At 38.1% G+C, this 24,405-nt stretch overlaps 1 protein-coding gene across 7 annotated transcripts in view; it reads right to left on the reverse strand.

Moving 5' to 3' along the window:
* The window catches only part of LRBA (LPS responsive beige-like anchor protein), a 582,443-nt gene that overhangs the window by 29,063 nt on the left and 528,975 nt on the right, over positions 1-24,405 (reverse strand). For 4 of the 7 annotated variants that reach the window (XM_075066316.1, XM_032793238.2, XM_032793240.2 and 1 more), the window contains exons 49-53: positions 17,560-17,649; positions 13,833-14,025; positions 10,994-11,056; positions 7,712-7,867; positions 2,508-2,675 (exon numbers count right to left, since the gene is read on the reverse strand). In XM_075066316.1, the coding sequence (XP_074922417.1) occupies positions 2,508-2,675; positions 7,712-7,867; positions 10,994-11,056; positions 13,833-14,025; positions 17,560-17,649 (670 nt within the window). The remainder of the gene's footprint in view (positions 1-2,507; positions 2,676-7,711; positions 7,868-10,993; positions 11,057-13,832; positions 14,026-17,559; positions 17,650-24,405) is intronic. The other 3 variants (XM_032793241.2, XM_075066317.1, XM_032793239.2) reach the window with 1 other exon arrangement.

The following is a 24,405-nucleotide window of genomic DNA, read 5'->3' on the forward strand; positions in this document are numbered from 1 at the left end:
GTGTTGTTTCAGCTGCACAAACTTTTTTCCTGAAATATGATTTAGGTTTTTTCATTTTTAAGAGGCCACATGAAAGTTTAAATCAATTCTGGCTACATCAGTGGAAGAGATATCACAATGATGAGCACAGTATAAATGTCTATATACAGAGTTTTTAACTTCATTCTTTGCAACATTTGATAGCACTATAGTAGACATCTTTTTCAAATGTTATTTGCATAGGGTCAAATTCTGCCCTCAGTTACATCCGTGTAACCTCTATTGAATGAAATAGGCGATTCTCAGGTGTAACAGTGGGTAGCACTGTAGCAAGATATAGATTAGTTTTATTCTATACCTGCCTGCCATGTAGTACATTTTATAGTTAATTTGATCTAGAGGGGGGTGCCAAGTGTCTCCCTATTGCCCACCCATCTGGCCCTTTTAGACATAGCTGGGATAGAGGAGAGACAAGCACTAATCTCACAGAGGAATCTAGGAGTGTCCGAGAATTTTGGGGAATCGTCGAATCCTGCTCAGAGAATCATGGTTAGCCCCTTACTGGAAATGAGCTCTGAGAATTGATTTGTGACTAAGGTCAAGGGTGAGCAGAGGCCTTATGCCCTAAATAGGAGTTGGATCCTCAGGAGCTTATTGTAATTTACAAGAAATACCTCAGGTGAGTAAAAACACTTCCAGTTTACCTGCAGACCTTGTAAATGCTCAGTCCTAAAATTAACTGTTTTCTGAGATTATGAGGTTTGTGAACACTAAAAGGAATAGGTCATGAGGATTGCTATCTACATCAGCTTCTTTTCTAAGTTTCTAAACACTGAGCCTTTAAATGTATGAAGTCTATCAGTTTACTGGAGTAGCAAGTAAACGTTACAAATCCTGGAATAAGGAACTCCGAGAATGTACTTAACATTAAAAGAGATATCTAATGGATTTACAAAATCCATGGACATAGACTGGCCATTAGAGGTGCTAAGTCCCACTGTAGTAAGTGGTTTGTAATTATCAGAATGGAGCCTACAGCCTGAAGATCTTGAAAAAACACTGTAGGCAAGACCTGTGTGCATTGAAGCAAAGTAATTAGCATAGAGTTCATAAATTCCACAGGATGGGGTTGCAGATCTGTAAAGAATGGGCTGCACTTATGGACCTTGTAAACATAGAAGGCAACTCTTGCAAATCTTGAATGCTTCAAAGCAGTAAATTACTACAGTGTTTTCTGAAGAGACTGCTTTGCTTCCTAGAATTTAAAGTTCTACCTGATGGGCCTGCAAAACTTTTTAAGCTCCTTGAACAAGACTATTTGGGGTTCCCTAAATTTATAAGCACTGCAAGAATAGTGCAGTGTTTGCCATTTCCCTGACCATCAGATTGCAATCTATGCATATTGTGCCCACAAAGATTCTGTCCTCCTTCAACCAAAGCTATTTATTTTAAGGAACTTATAAAACTATGCTGGGTGCATCCATGAAGCTTTTCTGTTCCTTGAATCAACCTATTTAAAATACGTTGGTAACCTATTCATGCTATGCCTGCAGATTTTGTAATCTACCTGGGCAACAGTCTAAGCAGTTTGTGGATTTTATGAACTTATTTCACATACACTCAGATACATCATTGAGCTCTCAGAAAGTGAAATACTGAGAGTAAATAATTCCAAAATCAACCAGTCTTAAGGGGGAGGGGGGGAAATAGTTCTAGATTTGTTAGTTGTACCACAAATCTTGCAAATAACTGAAAAAAGACATGTGATTCTTATTTAATTAATTATACTTCAGATTGATGGTTTAGAACCAAATGTGTATTGTTTCCATGTGAACAAGTATAAATTATGCTAGATAGAAAGAAGTCTTTTTTTGACGCCTAATACTTAAAAAAACAAACCAAACAAACAAACAAAAAAAACCCCCACCTAGGTGTCTTAAGCCTATTATCTTTTGAGGACCCCAAATAATTATCATTATTATTATTTTGCACAAGTCATTGTGTATCAGATTCTGACATCCTTACCCCCACTAACTAGCAGCTAACTCCATGAGTATTTTGATTGGAAGGTAAGATACTACTCAATGGGAGTAAAGGTGTCTGAATCTACACATGTATGTGTATTTTTGAACTTATTATACAAGAACTTATAAAGAACAATCTTCACTGAATGGGTAATGTTAAAGTGTTTATTTAAAAAAAAAACAACATCTTTTAAAACTGAATGTCCAGTTGATCTGTTTAAAAAAAATAATTCTCTGCAGATCTAACAGTAAAGCCTGCAAAATATCAAGTCAAAAGGATGAGAGTCAAAATTGTAATGTTAAGTATCTCACAAACTTATTGTAAGAAGCCAGTATTGTGGCTCCACAATATATTTATGTGGTCAAAGCAAGCATTGTTTAAACTTCCATATAAATACTAAAAACGTTGTACTTCGATTTTAGTTTTACGAAAAGCACTGAGTACTTCTGTAATGACTTATCTCATGCCACATGCAGTTTATGCATAATATAGGTTTTACTTACCACTTGAGTTATCACCAATGCTATTGGTTTTGCCATTCCAGTACCAGAGCAACAGTGTTGCATCACGTGATCCTGAGAGAATGTAACAATTTCCTCCAATATAGGATTCAGAGCGGGCAAGACAGGTGACAACATCCCAGTGCCCAAACACTACTTGTATTAGTTTACCTGAAACATATAAAATCTAAGTTTAAAACATCCTGTTAATGATTTTTTGTGGGACTTTACTAAACATATTACAATATGTGTTAGTGGTACTTTCATGAGCAATGTTTATAAAAGAAAGTCTAGATACAAAACTTCAATTGCTATTGGTTGTGAAAGACAAATTCATGTGTTAATTTTTTACATCCTGATGGGATGGAAACTATTTAAGAATGTAGCAGTCTGTATAGGGCATAGAGTGAATAAGAATCGATTACATATTTGTATCTTACTCTAAATCCTGCCAAGCCAGTATGTTTCATTATTCTATATATTTAAACTCATGTTGCAGTCATGAGTTTAAATATATAGAATAAAGAAACACAATAACATAAATATGCAATGATGAAATTTATTTTAATGCAGTTTATTGGTGAAAGTAGCAGTTAAAAATGTATATCTGATGACAGTGCATAGAGGCTCCAGAACAGTTAGGACATAGGGAATTGAGAATGTGACATGGAAAATAAAACATAATCAGCTCTTTGAGCATTTATTTAATTACAAAAAATGCATACAATTCAGAAAATCTGTATAAAATTGAACTTCTGCTTTAGTTCCTCCATCACATTTAATATACTAGCCAACCATTTCTACCAGCTTTCTTACCTTTGAGAAGACTTGCAATGCCCGTAAAAGCTCAAAAGACATACCTGACAAGCAAAGTTTCTGTCTGTTGTGTAGGCATTCAAGCCATCAATAGAAACGTAAAAATGAACATGAAAGAAAAACCTAGATAAACTCAACTTTACTTAGACAGTGAAAAAAGTGCAATTCATGGATCTTTAAAAATATGAATATGCTTATTACTTTTTAACCTTAACTTAACGGCCACATTTTCATAAGTGTGCGTATGTGTATGTTCATGTGGGTTGGGTTTGTATGTGTGAGCGAACACTTATAAGGCCAACTAAAACGGCCCTCTGAAGACCTCCACATAGAGGGAGGGAGATTGGGTAAGAGAAAAAGCTCCTTAAAGTGAGGGTGTAGGCACCAGCATCCATCTTGCTGGGGCTACTGGAACCTGTTAATAGCAGACCATATAGAGATGGGATATATTTAATACCCTCATCAGTGATAACGTAGAAAAACTAATGATCACGCAGAAACTGGATATTAATTAAACTTACAAATGATGATAAATTAGGAGTTAAAAAAACAAAACTATCCTGAAACATATTATATCAATACAAGGAGAAATGTGGGAAGCTGCAATACTGAATTGACCTAGGGATGATAGTAGGGGGAGACATGACTTTGTACCATAATAAAGTGTTGGGGAGGGGAGGAGTATAGTTCTTACCTATACTGTTTCTGCTGTGACTGAACCTGGACTATTGCATTCAGTTTTGCACAAAAAAATTTAAAAAAAAACAATGACACACTAGAGAAAGAGAGAGAGAGAGAGTTCAGAAAAAAGAGCTGGAAGGACAGATTTATAATAAAAAATTAAAGGTAGGAAGCAATAACTACAGTGGAGAAAACCTAACAAAAAAATCAGAAGGGTGCAAACACCTGTGAGGGAGGGATATATATATAAACACCTCGGGATATATCAGGGGTCGGCAACCTCTGGCACGTGGCTTGCCAGGGTAAGCACCCTGGCGGGTTGGGCCTGTTTGTTTACATGTCGCGTTGGCAGGTTCGGTGGACCGCGGCTCCCACTGGTCGCAGTTCGCCGTCCCAGGCCAATGGGGGTGCCGGGAAGTGGCGCGGGCGAGGGACGTGCTGGCCACAGCTTCCCACCACCCCACTGGCCTTGGACGGTGAACCACGGCCAGTGGGAGCTGCAGTCCGCCGAACCTGCCGACGCGGCAGGTAAACAAACTGGCTCGGCCCGCCAGGGTACTTACCCTGGTGAGCCACGTGCCAGAGGGTGCCGACCCCTGGAATATATATATAGTGTGGTATATAGGGGTGAGGTAATGGGATGAAATTAAGAAAAGGAAAATTTAAGCTATCAAAAAATTGCCAGCAAGATGCATTTGGCTCGAAAAATCTCCCATGGACTGTGGTGGGAGGAAACCCTGACAACTTGAGACTTTTCAAACTACTGTAGAATAGACAAAGCACTAGAAAGTTGACTTTCTATAGGAAACAATCTTGTTTTAAGAAGGAAGAACTCTGATCTAATACATCTTTATCTCTAACATGTATGATTCCATCAAGGAGGCAAAGTTATGCAACGGATATATGAATGGGGAATTGATGTTTATAATGAAAAATTATTTCTTCATGAGGTTGAAAAGTGACTGAATGTGATAGTGGGACATAATACTGTTGCAGGCTCACAGCAGGTTATACTTTTTATCCAAGCAGCAAAAATTTTCCTATAACTTGGTGACTCCAGTCCATATTATGTTTTATTATACCATTTAAAACTGTCTTTTGGCTCTAAATGTGCTGCGACATCAGAAGTTACCTGTGTGCTGAGGGTTCTTCACTAGGTTTGCAGGTCAGGTATTTGTCTCAGCCAAATTGCTGGATGGTCAATCATTTTAGTCAGCAAAAGCTATTGATCTGCAGAGCTTGGAAGGCAGCAGTGAAAAACTTTCAAGAGCATACAACTTTATCTCAGGCAATATATTTAATCTCATAGAATAGACAGCTTTTCCTGAACCTTCTATTTATTTATCAATTATTTGTTTTAAATTTTGTTGTGATTAAATTATACCATCTATTTTCCAGTTATATCCCCTCAGTAATTCAACTACTTGGGGTGATTTATATTTTTGAAACAGTAAGTTTATTCTTAAAGAGCTGTGAGTTTAATAGATTTCCCCCTCCCCTCCTATACTCTATGTTTTTAGTTTCTGTTATAGAAAACAAACATTCTTCAAGACTTATTTGTTTGACAGTTGCTCATATGTTTGCACTGCCCTACTAGTTTTACTACATTATTGTCATGGGGTTAAGCTTCACTCAATATAACCGAACCATCAAAACAGAAATTCACTGCTTCTTTTTATCTTTGTTAAATTACTTACTGAATCTCATAAGAGTTCAACTTTTTTTTTTTTATTTCCCTTAATACCAATCCTCCTCTCCACACAGCAATTTCAAATATTACCATATGCACTAGGATATCCTTTTTTTGACAGAACAAATTTTCTAGTTAATGTTTTATTTGACAGCTGTGCTACAAATAAAAAAATTCAGACTCAAGCCTCGGCACTACTGCATCTAAAAGACTGTCTGAAAATAATTCCCACCACTGGAGGAAAGTTTTATTGTGCCTCCGCTGTACTAGCTGTAACCAGAAAGCATGATTTACGTTAAAAGTATTTCCTGTTACAAAACCCCCTGAAATCTAATAAGAAAAAGGTTCTTTTTTTGTTTAAGTGCTAAAATATAATTGAATTCAACACTTGTGAAAGCTTGCCATTATACATTACTGATCACATCTTTTTCCCTTGCTGCTCTGCCAAGCTCAGAAAAGGTATTTGACTGCTATACTTTTGTTTTAATATTTAAAAAAACCCTGTAACTGAATTTATTTAAATTAAACTACAGCCAGATTTTGTTTGTGTGCTGGATATTAACACATTGAAGAAATATAGATAAAAAATTTCTGGTGTTTTACAACTTTCTTGGCAAGCATAAGTAATTTGCTTTTAATCATATCAGAATCAGTTATGTTAGAATTAAGTTAACTAGTAATCTCTGATTATGACTTAAATACAGTTGCAACGACTTAATTAACAAGCCATTTGGAGATAAGTTATCAAAATAATATTAGTTTCTCATCATGACACTGACGTCAGCTAGCCTTAAAAGTAAACACGCTCACTTTTCAACAACGAAAAAATTAAGAACACATTAGTCAATATATTTTGAATGTAAGACAAGAAATTGTGTGGAATATTTACCATACCTAGTTACTTTCTCTAAAGATCTCTTTAAAACCATGTTTCTGACTTTCATTAAACTTAGAGAACGTTTAAAAACGTAGGACTGAACTGTTAAACTGAAGGCTCTCTGTAAAGGATTGACGTCAACCAACATACAGTAAACTTCTCATTTACACTAGTAGTTGTATATTAAATTGCACAATGATGAAAGCTCCATCTCCAAAGTATGCTGGGGGTCCTGTCCAACTGTTCTGTTGTTTTATAAAATATTTTGGTTTGGTAAGTGTGAAACACATTATTAACAAATCTATTTAAGTAACGATGAAGAACATATAGGATAATAACCTGCTGGAAGGGTTGATGTCCCAGACATATTAACCTCAACTGGTCATTAATCCAAAGGAAGTACCCTTCAATGAGATTGCTATTCCTATTTTAAGGCAATGAAGAAAAACATACATGTTTTTTCTGTACCTCCATGATTCTTACCCTCCACGATTGTCTTCAACATAGCAAGACGTGGATGTAACTGTCAGTTTGCAGGGAACACACATTTCCACAGAACTGAGGTCCTGCATATTGGCCAATTTACATTGTGTGAGAGGATTTATTCTTCATTCTTTTTAATGGGTCCATTTCTATCCTTGTATTGCACCTTTTGACACCCTCAGAATTTTTCAAACAACTTCACTCTGTTACTGCACTTAAACACTTAGGTATTATTTCGAATGGACTCTGCTGTGTTTCTTAAAATATTTTTCTCAATTATATAAAAAGCAGAACAGAATTTCATTCAGATAAGCACTCAAGAAACAATTAATTCCCCTAGTATGCAAAGCTTTAAACAAACTCAGTAGATTGGTTTTCTTGTGAACCTGTAGAATTAAGCTCAGTGTGTCCCGTAGGTGTTGAGAAACAAATGAATATGCACAAAGTAATAGTCAGCTACCTCTGCTCCTGATAGCATTCTATGCAGAATGGAGTGGGAGGAATTTAATAATAATTCCTGCCATTCTTTGAAGAAGAAATATAATCTCATCCCCCTCAAATATGTTTCAGGATAATAGTGAATGGAAAACAGTACCATGTTTCCCACCTCAAACACATGCTTACTTTCTAGGTTTTTCCATTGGTTAAGATTCCACTAACCTGTATCAGTAGAATAGACTCGGAAACTCTTGTCCCAAAAGCCACAAACCAGGATATAACGATTGTCAGAGGTGATGACAAAACACTGGGAATGGACCTGAATGCTTTGGTCTAACAGGTCAGTGATTTGTCTCCTGTGCATACTTGTATTGCTGGCTAAAGAGAAGAATGTGCAAGAAGAGAGATGGAGCATCATTGTTAGCATCTATGTTTGTTGAATTCTATCACCTTTGCAAATTGATATCCATGTATCTAAACTAATTTTATTGCTGCCCCTCCCCGACCTCACTCCATCTCATTTTGTTATCCACACTCGTTGCATCTTGTTTGATATCTAATTGTACAAGGTCAGAAGGCAGCAAGGTAATCATCTAGTCCAACCTCCTGTACAACATTGGCCACAGAACTGCCCCCAAAATAATTCCTAGAGCACCTCTTTAGAAAAACCACCCAACCTTGATTTAAAAATTCCAGCTTCTCATCCTAACTGTCTCTCTTTCCCACCCTGACCTCCAACTGCTCTTTCCCTCATGTACGTTCCCATCCACACAGGAACCCAGTCCCAGTTTCTCTCCATGGGATCTTTGTCCAAACTCAGTGCTCCCACCCCCTAACCCCCAATCCCACATTCCAATCTAACTCCATCTTCTGCATCCGCCTGCAAGTCTGGCTCTTGCTCCCTCTGGATTTCAATTGGCAGCTTCCTCCTTCATGTTGTGTGGACCCAGCAGAGGGACTACTGAAAGCACAGGAAAGACAGGCTCCCTGTTCTTAGTTCAGGTGCCTGAATCTAGCTTTGTCTTGGCCTGCAGCAGCCCAAAGCTGCGAATGCAGGGAAAATCCTGTGTACTACATCTAGTGCTAAAGTATGCTCACTACAGACAGATTTTGGGATGGGGGGATTTAGCTGCTAAAATCTAAGGCAGCTCTACTGAGCATGTACAATCTGTGATTTTTCAAAGGCTTATAACTTGGCCAAATTTGGGCAGATATTCATGTGGATAGCAAATGGCACATTGATTGCAAAAAGGCAACCCCCTTGCCAAATTTCAAGCTCCTGTTCCAAAGCCTTAGGGTAATAGAGCTTTTCAAAGAAAAGCTCATTAGAATTTTTTAACCTGGGCAAAATAATGTATTTTTCACTAGCCTCCTCATTGGAAACTGCTGACCTTTTTTGGCTGAAGTCATCTTAAAATAATTCAACTTTAGACAGGCACCTGGGACAGAAAGTTTCAGCCCAAGTGATTAAAATTGTAGTAGTGGCTTATAATTTACAAGTCCTGCCAAAAGTGAGGTATAAGTGATTATACATTGGAGTACAGGACACTGCAGGTATTACAAATTCACAAGTCTGAGGATTTGTAGAAGATCCATTTGAGAAGAGACAAAGCATGGTTTTGTAGTTTAGGCACTAAACAGATTCAGGAGATCTGGGTTCATTTCTGCCACAGACTACAGCAAGTCATTTAAAGGCTCCCATTGACTTCACAAGGCTTTGGATCAGGCTTTTAATCTCTTTGTGCCTTGGCTCCTTATCTGTAAAATGATGATAACACTGCCTAACCTTTGAGGTCCTGTATGCTCTTATTGCAGAGGTCAGCAACCTCTGGCACGTGGCTCGCCAGGATAAGCACCCTGGTGGGCCAGGCCAGTTTGTTTATCTGCTGCGTTGGTAGGTTCGGCCAATTGCAGCTCCCACTGCTGTTTGCCGTCCTAGGGCAATGGGGGAGGCTGAAAGCGGCGTGGGCAAGGGATGTGCTGGCCACAGCTTCCTGCCTCCCCTGTTGGCCTCGGACAGTGAACCGTGGCCAGTAGGAGCCTGCAAGGGTGCTTACCCTGACGAGACACGTGCCAGAGGTTGCCGACCCCTGCTCTTAATGTATGCAATTCAGAGCAGGGACTGTTGCTTAATGTTTGGACAGTACCTAACACAATGGGGACTTGATCTCAGCTGGGTCCACTAAGTAACAACAAACCAACCTCTAGAAATGCTCTATGAAGAGCACTATATTACTTTGAGAAACAATGGCATTTATAAATAAATAAATAAATAAAAATGTATAAATAAAAACTAGGTGATGGTCAACGTGTACTTCCTGTGAACCATTTACTGTGCATATTAATTTTTAAAAGTAGTTAACTATTTGATAGACAAATCATATCACTCTACCATGCACATGATAGTGGAGAGTCAGGGAAAAAAATAATCTAAAAATAAGCAAATAGTGTTAGTTTTTAAATGCGATTATAATCGGTCAGTTCATGTTTTCATTCAATAAACTATCAGCCTGAAATTGTCAGTTTAAAAAACAGAAAAATTATGAGGCTAAAAAATAATAATAAAAAAAAATTATTTATTTATTAGCCTCTCAAATTAAAAATGAGGGAATATTTCTTTTCAAATTTGTTTTGTTTTTAAAGTGCCTCCAAGGCAGAATCATCATGTGTCAAGTTACAAATCATGCTGAATTACAGCCAAATTTTAATTCTCCCACCCAAAAATAAGGGTTTATAGTATAAACAACTGAACCAACTATGCTAATATGAAAAGCACCACTATAATAAACCACTCATTTATTATAAAGATTCATTTAAATGAAAATGAGACTCTTTTCTCTCCCGTTAAAAACACGGACACACACACTTAACCACTGACGGTGATCCAAAAGACTGTAATGCCATAGAAAAATGAGCACTAATATCTTAACACTAAAACTGGCGAAGCAATAGATTTCAACTTTGGAATCGCTTGGCAATTACGCATTAATCCCCTCAGTATGAACAGCAGGTCTATGAAGAAAGGATTGATCTCCTTTAATGATGAAACCCTAGCACCACAGTTTTATTTTTCACAACACAGTGCTGTTAAGAACCCCACTGGTATTATGAAAATTTCCTCGGCAAAGGAGCTCCATCACATTACCAGTGCACCAATTCATCATAACGTGCCTCGCTCCTGCTCATCAACAAGTCTGAGTGATGAAAAGATCCAATATTATCCTGACAGTACTTCATGCACATTCTCAATCACACATTATTACAGCATCCATATTAATTTTCACTGACACACGTCCTAGGCCTGTTCAAATTAGGCAAACCAACGAGGGGGAGTTGATGAAATACCAGCATAGCCACAGCTCATTGCATTCCAATTTGCATGCAAATGGTTTATCAGGAAAATTCCATTCCCAGCAACCAGCAAGTGAAAAACCACCGTAATCTACACTTCAGGGCCACCATACAGAGCTTAATGAATCGCAAAGAGAGAAGAAAGTGACAGACCTATGAGAGGATCGATTTCCACTGGCAGCTGGTATGGCTGGTCCTGTACAGCACTTTGATGAGCTGAAATTCAGGAAAGAAGATTTTAAAAGTCAGCATTATTTTCATATGTTGAGCCACATAAAAATGATAAATCAAACCCTATATGCAACCGTTTAACCATTCAAGTTTCTTTCTTGATTGAATAAAAAAAAATTACAGGCGCTTTCATGGGCTGCTTATTAAACATTTATTTTAGATTAGTGCTATCCTGAATGTGTGCCTTCATCAACGGCTCAGATCCTGAGCCATAAGCAATAGCAGATGCTTTACTGGCAACCTCTCATGTCGCAACAAAACAAAATTAAGTGGGAAAGAGCACTGAAAACAAAATGTGACAACCATCTGCTGACTGTAGCAAATACTATTTCCCCCCCTTTTCAAAGGGCTGCTTTGAACAGCAAAGCATAATGGATCTTTCAGAAAATTTCAGTTTGTGATGGAGACAGAAATCTCCAAGTGACACAATATTTAATGTTTCAGCTATCATTGAAAAACACTTATTTGCAAGTTTTAATAAAACTAAATAAATAATTCTGCAGACCAACATTTTGTCTAAATGTACAAGCACCTGGTATGTCTCTGGAATATTTACCTACTGGATTTTACTTCAACATTAGTTTTCCACAGCTCAGTTAAAACCTCCCAAACCCTCTTGGAAGTGGAAGCTAATATAATAGATAAATCATAGGTGCAACATCTCTCATTTCTCCAATTACCTCACAAAGCATACTTTTATTATAAAACTTAATATCATCAGATTGATTTAATAGTTTAAATGCAACTCAACAGCAGTGCTGCAATGAAACATTAATATTTTATGAAACAGTGCCAGTTCCAGCCCTGTATAGACGTGCTTTGTTGGACACTGATGACATAAACTGGTTGATAAAGCCAACAGATTGGTTGAGTGAGGCAGGTGGGGGATTTTAAATAGTAGTCGGTGACAAGTGATTACTTGCCAACTAAACATGCTTTGTCATGATAACTCATAGTGCAAGTATTCCCTGTGGACAGTGCTATGATCACAGTGGGAGATATGGAATAGTTGTAGTACTGGCCTCCTACACCTATGCAAAATCCAATCTTACTACTGGATTTGAAGGTTACGACAGCCAAGGCTAACTTCAGCTCCTTCCCACTCCAGGAATACACATCCAGCTCCCTCAAATGTGGCATTCCACGATAGCCTGGCAGTAGTGGTCAGTATACTAGCTCTCAAAGGAGTTTTTGAAGTGTGGAGTTTTCTCTGGCTCTCTGCACAGAGAACACTTCTGAAGTGCCTGACGGTGTATACAATGACAGTGGCTCAGAAACCTGTCTTACTGTGCTGCTGTGCCATGTCTGGAGAACAGAATATGGAGGTAGCTATCTGCTGACATTTGTTGCTGGTAAATAGATCACCAACTAGCACGCATATGGAGAAGGCAAAGCAACTTCTATAATTTTAGAACATCCACCAGATATTTTTTCCTGAATATGACTGTTGAATTTATGCCTTCTTGTAGAGATTTTTAATCCATTGACTATTGAAAGTATGTTGAAGCTCATATAGGGAGGCTGTTGTCATATTCTTTCCATCCAAATTCTGAGAGTATTATCCACAGTTTTCAGTCATGTCTTTGTCAGCTATTTAGACAACATTTTTTTTTAGAGCTTCTTAGGTGGGTGAAATGGTGCTGGAATAAGGTCAAGAGTTTTCCATTTGGACATTGTTGGTCAGTGATTTACAACAGCTGGAAAAGAGCATTGGGGTCATCTGGCTTTTTTCAAAATGTAATCAAAGAGATGTGGGTCCAAATTTCCTTGCAGAAAATCAGTGATGTAGACATTAGCCTAGTCCAAACATTAAAAGATTATCCTTTATTTAAACTATTTGGGAAGAAACTATATTTTTCTTCATAGAAACCCTCTGACCAGCTAACAATTTACTGCAGTGCCATCAGAAATGAATTGCCTTTTGTGGCTGTGGCTTGAGGCTGCTGTAATTATGGACTGAGGATGGGTCCCCTCAGGGATTAGAAAACACACGAATTTGAAACAGAACTGGCTATATGTTAATGTCCAACAAACTACAAACAGGATTATTAAGATACGTGATTAGGTTTATGGATATGTTGTTCCTTTTTTTATTGACAAAGACTTTCAAGTGTCTAGTATTTTGAATTTTTTGGGTGTCCAAGTTGCAGGGGATGTGGGCATTCTAAATATTTTCAGTTTTGATTTCTGGTTGTGGTTTCCATAACCAACTCAGGAAAGTTGTGAATGCTTCTGTGGAAGCAATACCTCCCAGACATTAGAGAGGTTCCTACTTCCATAATCTGGGCACAGGGCTGAAAAGGAGGTCCAATGTGGACAAAAATCTCATCAGGAACAAATGAGGGCTGGCCCAAAGTCATGTTCCTTAGGTACTGACAGCACTACCTTGTGCTTTACAGGTCCTCTGTGCTGAGTAACTATTAGGAATATATTTAGCCTAGTGGATGCTTGCAAATGTTTATGATAATAATAAAGTGGTGACTTGTTGCTTATGTTTTCTTGGATATTGCCCAATGCCTTTGGTAAATAACTCTTTCTTCTGAATAACTTGTTGCTTAGCAAAACTTGAATTGTAGTGTTCAGTTGTACTTTAGAAAAGTCATCTTTGTCTAACTGCATGAGAACAGTGTACCAATGGACTGGATTAGCATTTGCAAACAGAAATTTAAAATATTTCTACTGCCCATTTTGAAACAAAGCCAACTCAAAAATACCACTTGGTGGTGGTGGAAGTTTCTAATGCTAAAATTTACTTACTTACCAGGAAGGTTATGCCACTTGTTCACAGCAAATAGCCTGTTAGCAGTGACTGTGATCACAGCAGGAGTTGCCAGACCAGACTGGGTGTTGGCTGCTACATGAGTGACAGGAGAGTTGGATGGGAACTTTAGGACCATGATAACATCCTGTTGAGCTTGGTCTGTGAACATCAATGGACTCTGCAGGAGGAGATACTGTTGAGTGGGCAAACAAGAACCCAAACACATGGAAAAAGAAAAGATAGGGAGAGGGAAAGAAAGACAGGACAGAACAACAGAAGTAAGACTGAATTAAAATAAGTAAGAACCAATAGCAGTTGCAAGTAAAAGTAAATGGAGTAGCAGTAAACAGGCTAGTGGAAACAACTATTTTGAGAGGACGTCCTTCATGTATGCTATTAAGGTAGCAGCACTGCAGAAAAGGGAAAGATCTAAAGTCAATGTCTGCTGCAGGTTCCATTAAAAAGTTTCCAATTGCCTGTCTCTGGCAAATGCATTATCTTTCATATCTACAGAGGTAGCACATCAAGGAAAGCAATTTCAGAAAAGGCCATAACCAAGAAAGTGAGAATTCCTGCTTCCAGAGACCATCAGAGGCTCCATTTAGTTGGCAGACTAAGATTTTGACAAGCCAAATGGAAAAAAAAAAGCAAACAAATAAAATATATGTGCATACAGTAAATGCATGCACTGTGTGTATTTATGTTGTACAGAAATAAAACTTAAGCAATACACAGACAATTATAACTGTGTTTTTAAGCAAAACATAATTAAACGCAATAATAAAGGAAACATTTATAAAGTGGACAGAATCACACAGACATCACCCTATTATGTTGCAAATACCTTTGCTTCCTACAAAAGCCAAAGAGAGGAAATAAATCTAGATTCTCCCTAGCCCAATCAATATCATAGTTTTGTTTCCAATGTAATTAATTAGAAAGTTTATAACTAAGACCTCCAAGATCACGGAAAATGTTAAAATCAAATATTGATTTTCATAGATTTGGTAAATCCACGTGATTTGTATGTTAAACAGTTACGGAACTGAGAAAGTAACAGAAGAGGGCCTCATCCTCCCTGATTGAACTAACCTCATTATCTCTAGACTGATTCTTGCCTGCATATTTATACCTACCTCTGGAAATTTCCACTACATACATCTGACGAAGTGGGTATTCACCCACGAAAGCGTATGCTTCAATACGTCTGTTAGTCTATAGGTGCCACAGGACGCTGTCGCTTTTTACAGAACTTAACAAGTTTGTTTTCACTAATATATGGTGCATCAAAATAAGCAAAAGCTATGATGACAGAGTTATTACTGTACTGTCCACTCTCATCCATATTCCTTTAGTATTTCTTCTTCCCAATAACTAAATTAATATCTTTATAAAAATATACTGATCAGTACACTTGGCTGTTTTCTACCTGCAATGTTCCAGTATATATATGCATATATAAATGTGTATGTAAGTGCATATATTTAATATATATTTATACAGAATAAAAGAAATTAAATACATTTGCATTTTTATTATCATGCCTTTTAAAAAAGTTATTAAGAGTACTTAGAAAAACATATTGCACTCTGAATTCCTATTTAGTCTTTGCATAAAGGTGTAAATATAAGCAACTAATAAGCTACCCAGACACCCTTCTGAACAAGTGGCTAAAAGCCAATCAATATTATGAGTTAATCCTCCCTGGATGCTCATTCAATTAAAGGTGTCAGTAATGCCTCATCTGATGTGGCCTCAATTAAATCCAGCTATCTGATGGTGTGAAAACACAGGGGGATACAGCAACAGCAGCAAAACCAGACATATAGGCAGCCTTCGTGTGACTGCTAATTACTACACCTGGTGTATATTATGGCTTGTGCACTTAACAGCACATGGTCGCTTTAATTTCTGCTGTATTCACACAGACAGAAAAAAAAAAACCATTGAAACTTTAGTGAATAGTACAATGATTACAATGATAAAGCATTCTTATGTGTGATGGAAAAAAGCCCCTCTTCCCCATATAATACACTATAATCCCAATTTCCCCCCCCCCCATGGAAGACTTACACTGTTTTTTAAATTATTAGAATAACAGTTTGTAAAATTATGTTTTATAATAACCAAAGGAGATCGTAAAATAAGAATGTGAACCAAAACTTAGTTTCTGTATGTAAAGCTACAGAAGTTAGATATAATTAACTTCATGAAATGTGACTCCTTTCATTAGATGCCCAATATTTACTACGGACATCATCACATACTATACTCTGATGAAACTGTACAGTCCTTATTACACAAACTGCTTGGTACCACATCAAATTTATTCAGCTAAACCTGTGAGTCAGTGAGAAGGAAGTCAATAGACACAGGCTGGTAGTTCATGGATAAAAAGTTTTAGGTCTGTTAGGCTCCTATTGTACATGGTGTGTAAGTAATGATATAAAATTTTAGGGGGGGGGTTGTGTATTTCATCTAAAAACTCTTTCCACTCAGGGACATTTTTAACTCTAACAACATAAGTTTCAAAGACCCTAAAAGATAGAATTCCCTTGTTTACACTTGTTTTTAAAAACCATTGACCATCTTTGACCATTAAGGGAATGTAACATATTGCGACTCATGAATTAGTAGAATGTTTGGTTCATTCTGTCACAATATAATTTAACACACTTAGTTCTGAATTCTGTGATGATACAGATGAAGTTATTTTAGACCCTGGGGCTCCATATGGCATAAAATGGAAAATAATCAGTCATAAAAAATAATTGTGTTAATAAAATTATATTTACAAATAAGTAGAGGTAAAATAGAAAGCATGTTAATACTCAGTGCCTGGATGTTATCATCCTAGTGTTACTGCAAAACACATTAAAACAAATTCTTCACTATGCAAGTTTCATCTCAAGAATTTCTACTTTTTAGGGGAAAGGTTATGCCTGGGGGAAAGATTAGGGATTCCACCTCCTAAATCCAGAGCTCTTAGGGGATCTTCCTAAGGCTGGGTATAGTCCCTTGTTTCCAGCTTAACTAGCTCCCACCAGCACAAATACCCACGGAGATATATATTTCCAGGTACCTCCTTCCCCAAGTACCAGCACCTGGCATTCACCTCAGGAGTTGGTCTACATGATAGAGCATAATGGCTCCTAGTCCTTCCCACCCCCCACCCATAAATTTTCTACACAGGGTTCAACTTCTGGCGGCTCTTGTCTTCCCCATAACATTTAGCCTGACTCCACTGGTACAAGCTCCCTTCCGTTCAGAGAAAAGAAAAGCAGCATAGGTGCCATAGATACTAAGAGCCAGATCCTATAAGGTGCTGAATACAATCTGAGAAGTACTGAGACCCCTCATCTCCACTGATATTCAAAGGGAGCTGTGGATGCTTGGCACCTCAGTATAATCTCAGAGGATTGGGCCTGAAATACTGAAATGTTTGGATCTACGCGTTCGAAGACATTAGCAAATTACACTGACAAAGTGTTTTTAGGTAACACTGATAAGTGTCTGTACTGTGAATTGGCATAACCTTTTTAGCAATCAATGAATTAACAATAGTCAAGTATTGAGTACAATAGCAGTGACTAACAGTTGTGCTTATAATTAATTCCTACACACACACACACACACCCCAAAAAGGAAAAAAAATCTGAACATTTAAAGCAACAGTGCAGAAATAAACAAAAGTGAATGGGTCACAAAGAGTTAACATGATACATACCACCTGCATGGCAGAACTTCTTGGAGGATGTGGCTCTATGAGTAGTTGGGAAGGGGTCTGTCCAAAACTTCGTATTTGAGCTTCAACAGCCTGGAAAAGGCACAGGCAGGTTTGCATGTTAAGAGGTGCTAATTACAGGCAATAGAACCATAACTGTCACCTGAAAATGTCATTCCACACTTCTGGCTTGTTTCATGTTGAAAATCAACCCCGTGTGTTCACTATGGGGCTAAGTGCTTGGCACTGGTACTGAGAATGAGGTAATCATTTTAGGACTGTGGATGCTATTTCCATGAGAAACTGCAAAACCTCATCCTGCTCAGTGATATTAAACAGAAACTGGCTATTATAATCAGTAACCCTCCTTATTGGCTCCATTTCTCCTTTCTAACACTGGCTTATCCTTCTTACGTCATACTTCAGGAACAAAAGCTAATCTTTTACAGGTACTAAGAAAGCCTCCAACTTTTTGTTTAACTTCAAGCATCCAGTTTCATGTCAATAATTAAGACAACAAAAAGGGTAACATAGCATGTATTTTTTCAATACATTTTTATAAAAAAGGAAGAAATTAATTGTAGGGTGCATTATACTACTAACAACCAATAAGAATGTAGAGGAGATAGAACTGGAATACAAAAAAACAGCACAAACTTTAAATAAATTCTACCATATACATTCATCACAAATATTTTATTTAAATTGCCAGAATCTCTCTCTAGACACCTAATCACTTAAACAGTCAAAGGAAATGCAACCTCATACTCTGCTATTCTTGTAAGTTAACATTTTGAGATGTAAGAATCCTCTACCACCTGCCTACATCTGTCCATCTAGATTTTCTGTGTTTGTACTATAGGTCTAAAAGAGATTAAGAGATTATGAAAAACCTTAAAGCCTGATTTTCAGAAGCATCCATCCTCTGAAACATCAGACCCCTTAAAGTGATCCAACAGAGTGCCCAAAAATCGAAGCACCCATAACAATAGTCACCTTTGAATGTTTAGACCATTATGTTTATCCACTTCAAGGCCTCTATTTTCTAGTTGCTTCACACAAAGAACCCTGACTGACTTTCACATAAAAGACTCTTCATGCTTCTACAGCTTACCTGGCACTTTGTATTTTTAACCACTGGTTAATATTTCTGTGGTGTGATAACACCTCCAATGAATTTTCACTAGCTTATTCATTTCAGATGAGAATAAATTACTACTCAGAGATGAAACTGCTCAATGCAGAAACGACAAAAGCAAAAAACAAATGCTGTCTGAAGTTCTTGCTGAAGATTTGAGGTTTAATTAGAAAGCCATCCTTATAGATAAGAAATGTGCCATTCCAAAAGCATTTGACTTTTCTGATAAGGTAAATTTTTTTTTGATATATTTGAATAAGCTAAAACAAATGTTGCAAATATGATGGGGACAGATTCTGATACCCTCTCTCATTGAGCACTCCCACTGAAATGTTTTCATCGGGACTGCCCAAAGAGTGTCTCAGAATTTGAACCTAAGCCTAAAAACCTGACTTTTTAAAATACACACACACACACACTCTTATGCCAAGAGCCAGTGGGCACTATCAAGCCACAACAGAATCACAGTCCAAAACCAAACTGACCTATCTGCCAACTGGTGATCAAACACTGCAACATACTAAGCCAGTTAGAGTCTCTACTCTCTAGTGGTTGGACGTGCTACGTTTGAATGTACTCACAAATGCAATGAAAAGTTGGCCCTTTATGGATAGCAGCTCTCTTAGGTGAACCAGAAAGGAAGTGGCAGGAGCAGTGCTACGTAATTCTTGGCTGCAGTTTATTATTTGCATATGAAACTATGTAGGACAAAGCTGTAGAACCTATACAAATAATGAACTCCTTGTAAAAAATAAGGGTCTCAGATATAACGCAAAACAAGTAATTTGTTCTTGAGCCAAAACTTTGTGCTCTGACTCTTAGCCAGAAGTGAGCACTAGTTACAGTACAGGCTTCCTAACGGATAAGATGCTTCTGGCCTGTCACTTTCCTGTTACATTGTTCCACAACAGACCAAACAAGTTCCGCCCTTTCCCACATCACAATCCACATGCAAAGAGTGTTGTCATGCCCAACGTTCTTGGTGCATCCTTTAACAACTATCCTCATTATAGGATGGCACCACTACATACCACTGTCCCTGCACAGCATCAAGACTCACAAAACCCCCCTACACAGTACTGCAAACAGAAACTAACAAGAAAGAAAAGAAAATATCTACTACTAATGCAGCACACTCCACCTACAGCCACCACACACAAGAACACACTGAACAAAACTGCACTAATTCACACCTTTAAAATGTGCTGATTAATGAAAGATCAGTGGTCAAGCACATATTCTCCAGTCAAGACCACAAAGCAGTTAAGACTCCCACCTTCACTGAGCAACACGGAAACTCTGTTAGACAACACTGTATATCAACTGTTGACCCACACAATCCTCTCAGGATACTTAAGATATCACACTCCCATAATACAAAAGAGCACTGGCAGGGCAGCCATCCTCTTCCCATCCAACCTTAAAATACAGAAGAAGATCTCCAGGAGCTGAAAAAATTATTTGAATATATCCACTCAACCTGCATGTCAACAAACAAAAGTTAGACTTACATCCTTCTAATCTACAAACCTCCAAACAAAAGGTTTCCTCTTGGAATGGACAGAGATGCTAATATTATGATAGTGACCTTGCCAAGGATCATTGCCTAGAAGACCTCAAACTACATGCAGCCACACACACACACACTTCCCTGAGGCTATGACCCAAAATCTATCAAACTCCAGGCAATGTCTGGACCATGCATACAACCTGGCACACACACAGACCTGATCTATGGATTAGCAGTTCACAAAGAGATAGCTTTCTTATCCTGAGATAGGCACATTCCCTTCTCCAACCAAAGACAAAATTCCAAATACCCAGAAAGTGCAACAGCCCTGTTAGTTAGTTTATGGAGCCACTTAAATCAGGGGTTCTCAGACTGAGGGTTGGGACCCCTAAGGGGGTTGTGAGGCTACTACATGGTGGGTCATGAGCTGTCAGCCTCCACCCCAAACCCCGCTTTGCCTCCAGCATTTAGAATGGTGTTAAATACATTAAAAAGTGTTTTTAATTGATGGGGGGGGTCGCATTCAGAGGCTTGCTATGTGAAAGAGGTCACCAGTATGAAAGTTTGAGAAATCCTGACCTAAATTAATATTAAAAAGTCATTCCCTACCAAATAGCCAAGGAGAAAAAGATCTGTTGAAATACTATAACTATACACACAGTACAACAGCCATAGACACACTGACAGCACAAATGACCTCTTTTCTCCTACTTCTATGTTCTCTGAAGATCTGTGACAAATAAAAAAGGAGGAAAGAAAATTTGGGCACTGATGTGTAAATCGAAGGCAGTAGCAGACAGACTTCAGCACAAGAAATGTTTGCACTCCTTTTCCACGACTGAGAGGGAAGGCAAAGAAATGTTTTCTTTTCAAACACCTGCAGCCTTTTAATGACAACTAGGAGAGCTCTTCAGCACAGTGATTCACTTCATAATCCCTGGTTGCCTCCAAAAATCACTCCAGAAGCCAGCATCACATGGTCTGAAGAACTGTAAGCTATTGCATAGCATAGATCAACCGAATCCAGGATGACCTCCCCAAACAACAGGAAATGTATGATGTCAGGACTGGAATCAGTCTTTACTTTTCCTATTCACATAGCAAAAGAGACACTTGAAGTAGTAAAATGCATTTTAGCCATGAGTTGCAACTCAGACTTCTGCTCCTCGTGGTAAGAGAGGATCATCCAGGATCACATGTAGCCTCTACTGACAGATAATTAATGTCTCTTTTGAAGCGGAAAACTTCCTACTCATCTTAAGAGCATGCAACTGTTTGGCCAGTAGTGAAGAAGTCATCACCTGATCTTCTGGATCTAGCAAATTACAGCTCAGCATATAACCTCACTTTCCTGGGCAATTTTGATAATGGCTTTAGTAATGCTGATGGATGACTTCCTCTTCTCCATTGACAGTGGGAGGATATGTGTTCCTGCTAAATCTCTCCATGGCATACAGTAATGTGGACAATTAACTACTGTAAATAGAATTTAAGGAAATGATGATAGATAACTTAAAATATTTTTACAGTTATCATTTTAGAATGCTTTAGGACAAAGCTTTCGTTGTGAGATATTAGTTATCAAGCTCCCATAATTTATTCATTAAGTAAGATGGAATTTGTGTAGCTAACATGGTGAAACTTTCTCCAAGGCGTCATGTAACTGGAAAGGAACAAACTCTGTTTGAATAATATCTGTTAGTACCACACATTTTTATCTCTGAAGACATGTTGCGTACAACAAAGTAAAAGATAGCATTGTCCAACATTCTGTTTCACTGCTTCTCAAATATCTTAGTAAAATAGCCTTCTTCCCGTTAATCTTTTATAACAAATAACTTAGGTATGGTCATAATTGTTCCAGATGCTGGAAATAGTAATAAAGTGAAACAAGTGATACAAATCCTTTACAACAATCCACATGATATGCCTCTCAAACCACTTATTTATATCACAAAGGATTTTTCACATTAATTAGAAAACTATCAATTAATTTATAAACACAACTATTATGAGCAAAATTTCACCAGTCAGCGGATTCCATTTGTTTATAATGGTAACCATTTGCTATATATGCCCAATCTTTTCTTTTCTCCCCCACCTCTTTCTTTGGCAAAACTGAGACGAAGAGAGCAGACAAAAACAAATGATGATTTAGCTTGGTTAAAATGTAGTTTTTGGCTACTGTTTAACACCAATATTTCCAGTCTCTGGACACATTCTCTAATCTATGAGAAAAGTTAATTTAATAGTATGCAGTACCCACCAAGTATGGCTGTAAATTATTTTGGGAAGCGGGTGGGGGTTGAACACATGGATATAGTTAAGGTAAAAACAGATGTTTGTTACTTTTCTTTGCAGAAACACTCAGAATCTAAGTCAAAATTGCTTTTTTCATGTTTATGTCTGAAAACTATAAAACTGAATATGAGAGAAGGAGGGTGGAGGGGGAAATGGAGGGATATAGAGAAAAAGAGGAAGAATGCAAGAAGCTCTAAAGTTTTAAACTCAAATCATGAAAATGATGAAGGCCCTTCAAATGAAAAGGCAAGTTATAACATTAGATGATCTTCAGATTTAAAGTCCCTAATGGAAACAAGTTAAGAGTTGGGTTTTATTAGTTATAGACTGCACACCAAGTCACATAGCAACAAATTGTCTATGAGTCCGACAGCAGAGCATGTCCATGTGAAAATGTGCACCCCATTTTGCATGCACAATTACAATAGTTACACTCCTATTAGTCTTATTATACAATAATGCACTGACAGGCAGAATTGGAGCCCACTTTCTGAAAGTGTGCTTTTATATAGCTAACTGCAAGCATTTCCAGTTACTACTATGCCAGTAGGATTTAAACGTTGAACGTTTCAAAGAGTAGGTGAAATAACATCAAGCATGTGTTAAGTCCAGGAAAGGTTTTGGGTTCATCCTTCCTCTTTCCACCCAGCATTTATGCCCAGGATACAACAGTGCTTGCAAAAGTAATTACTTTGGCTTTTTGCCTCCTTTACCTCATCATTGGATATTCAAAAAGATTTACGCACATGTTCCTCAGTGATTTCTACTGGCTTGAGCAATATGCAACTATGATTGCTTGCTTTTCCTTTTTTTCCACCCAAATGTTGCTTAACAACACTAGAGAACACTGAATATTGGAAAGGTTTCCAATCAGACAGTGAAACTGAGTGCCTAATGCCTGACTGACTAGCTTTGCTCCCCTCTGGGATCATGATTAAAATCAAGCTTTGATAACAGTGATTGAAAAACTATTCTGATCAGATAGTTATTTAAAGGTTCTAAGTTAAAGGTCTCAGTTAAATTCCTCATGTATTACAATCTAGATAACATTAACCATGGCGAACAAGCATGGTTCACAACAATTTGATAAACGTGCTGGAAACAGGCTGAAGATTAAAGAGGAGAATGGCCTTTCCCTTATTAGATCTTAAATCTACCAGATAGCAACTGTCAATAACTGGCAGAAATAAGCAATATATTTGCTGTGTACTGGCCCTGGTGATACACTACGCTTGGTCTTAAGTAAAAAACGGTTACCTACCTTTTTGTAACTGTTGTTCTTCGAGATGTGTTGTTCACGTCCATTACGCATTATGTGTGCATGCGCCACATGCACAGATGTTGGAAACTTTTTCCCTTAGCGACTCCCGTAGGGCAGGCAGGAGGGTCCCGCCAGTCTGGCGCCCCGCTTTGGTGCACATATATCCCTGCTGGCCTGACCTTCCCTCAGTTCCTTCTTGCCGGAGACTCCGACAGAGGAGGAGGAGGTTGGAAAGTGCAATGGACGAGAAGAACAGTTACGAAAAGGTAGGTAACTGGTTTTTCTTCGAGTGATTGTTCACATCCATTACACGTTAGGTGACTCACAAGCCTACCATACAAGGAGGGTAGGCGTCAAGGAACAATTGATTGAAGCACAGCCCTGCCAACTGCCACATTCTCTCTTGCCTGATGATGGACTGTGTAGTGGGCTGTGAAAGTGTGTGTACCAGCAACCAGGTGGCTGCTTTACAGATCTCCTGGAGCGGAACCTGTGCCAGGAAGGCTGTCGAGGATGCCTAAGCCCTAGTCAAGTGAGCCGTGATCACCGGGGCCGGCACTTTGACGAGCTCATAGCATGCACGGATGCAGTGCATGATCCACAATGATATTCGCTGCGCCGAGATAGGGAGGCCCTTCA

The sequence above is a fragment of the Chelonoidis abingdonii genome, chromosome 5 (assembly GCF_003597395.2).
Source record: "Chelonoidis abingdonii isolate Lonesome George chromosome 5, CheloAbing_2.0, whole genome shotgun sequence".
In the NCBI taxonomy this organism is placed as follows: Eukaryota; Metazoa; Chordata; order Testudines; family Testudinidae; genus Chelonoidis; species Chelonoidis abingdonii.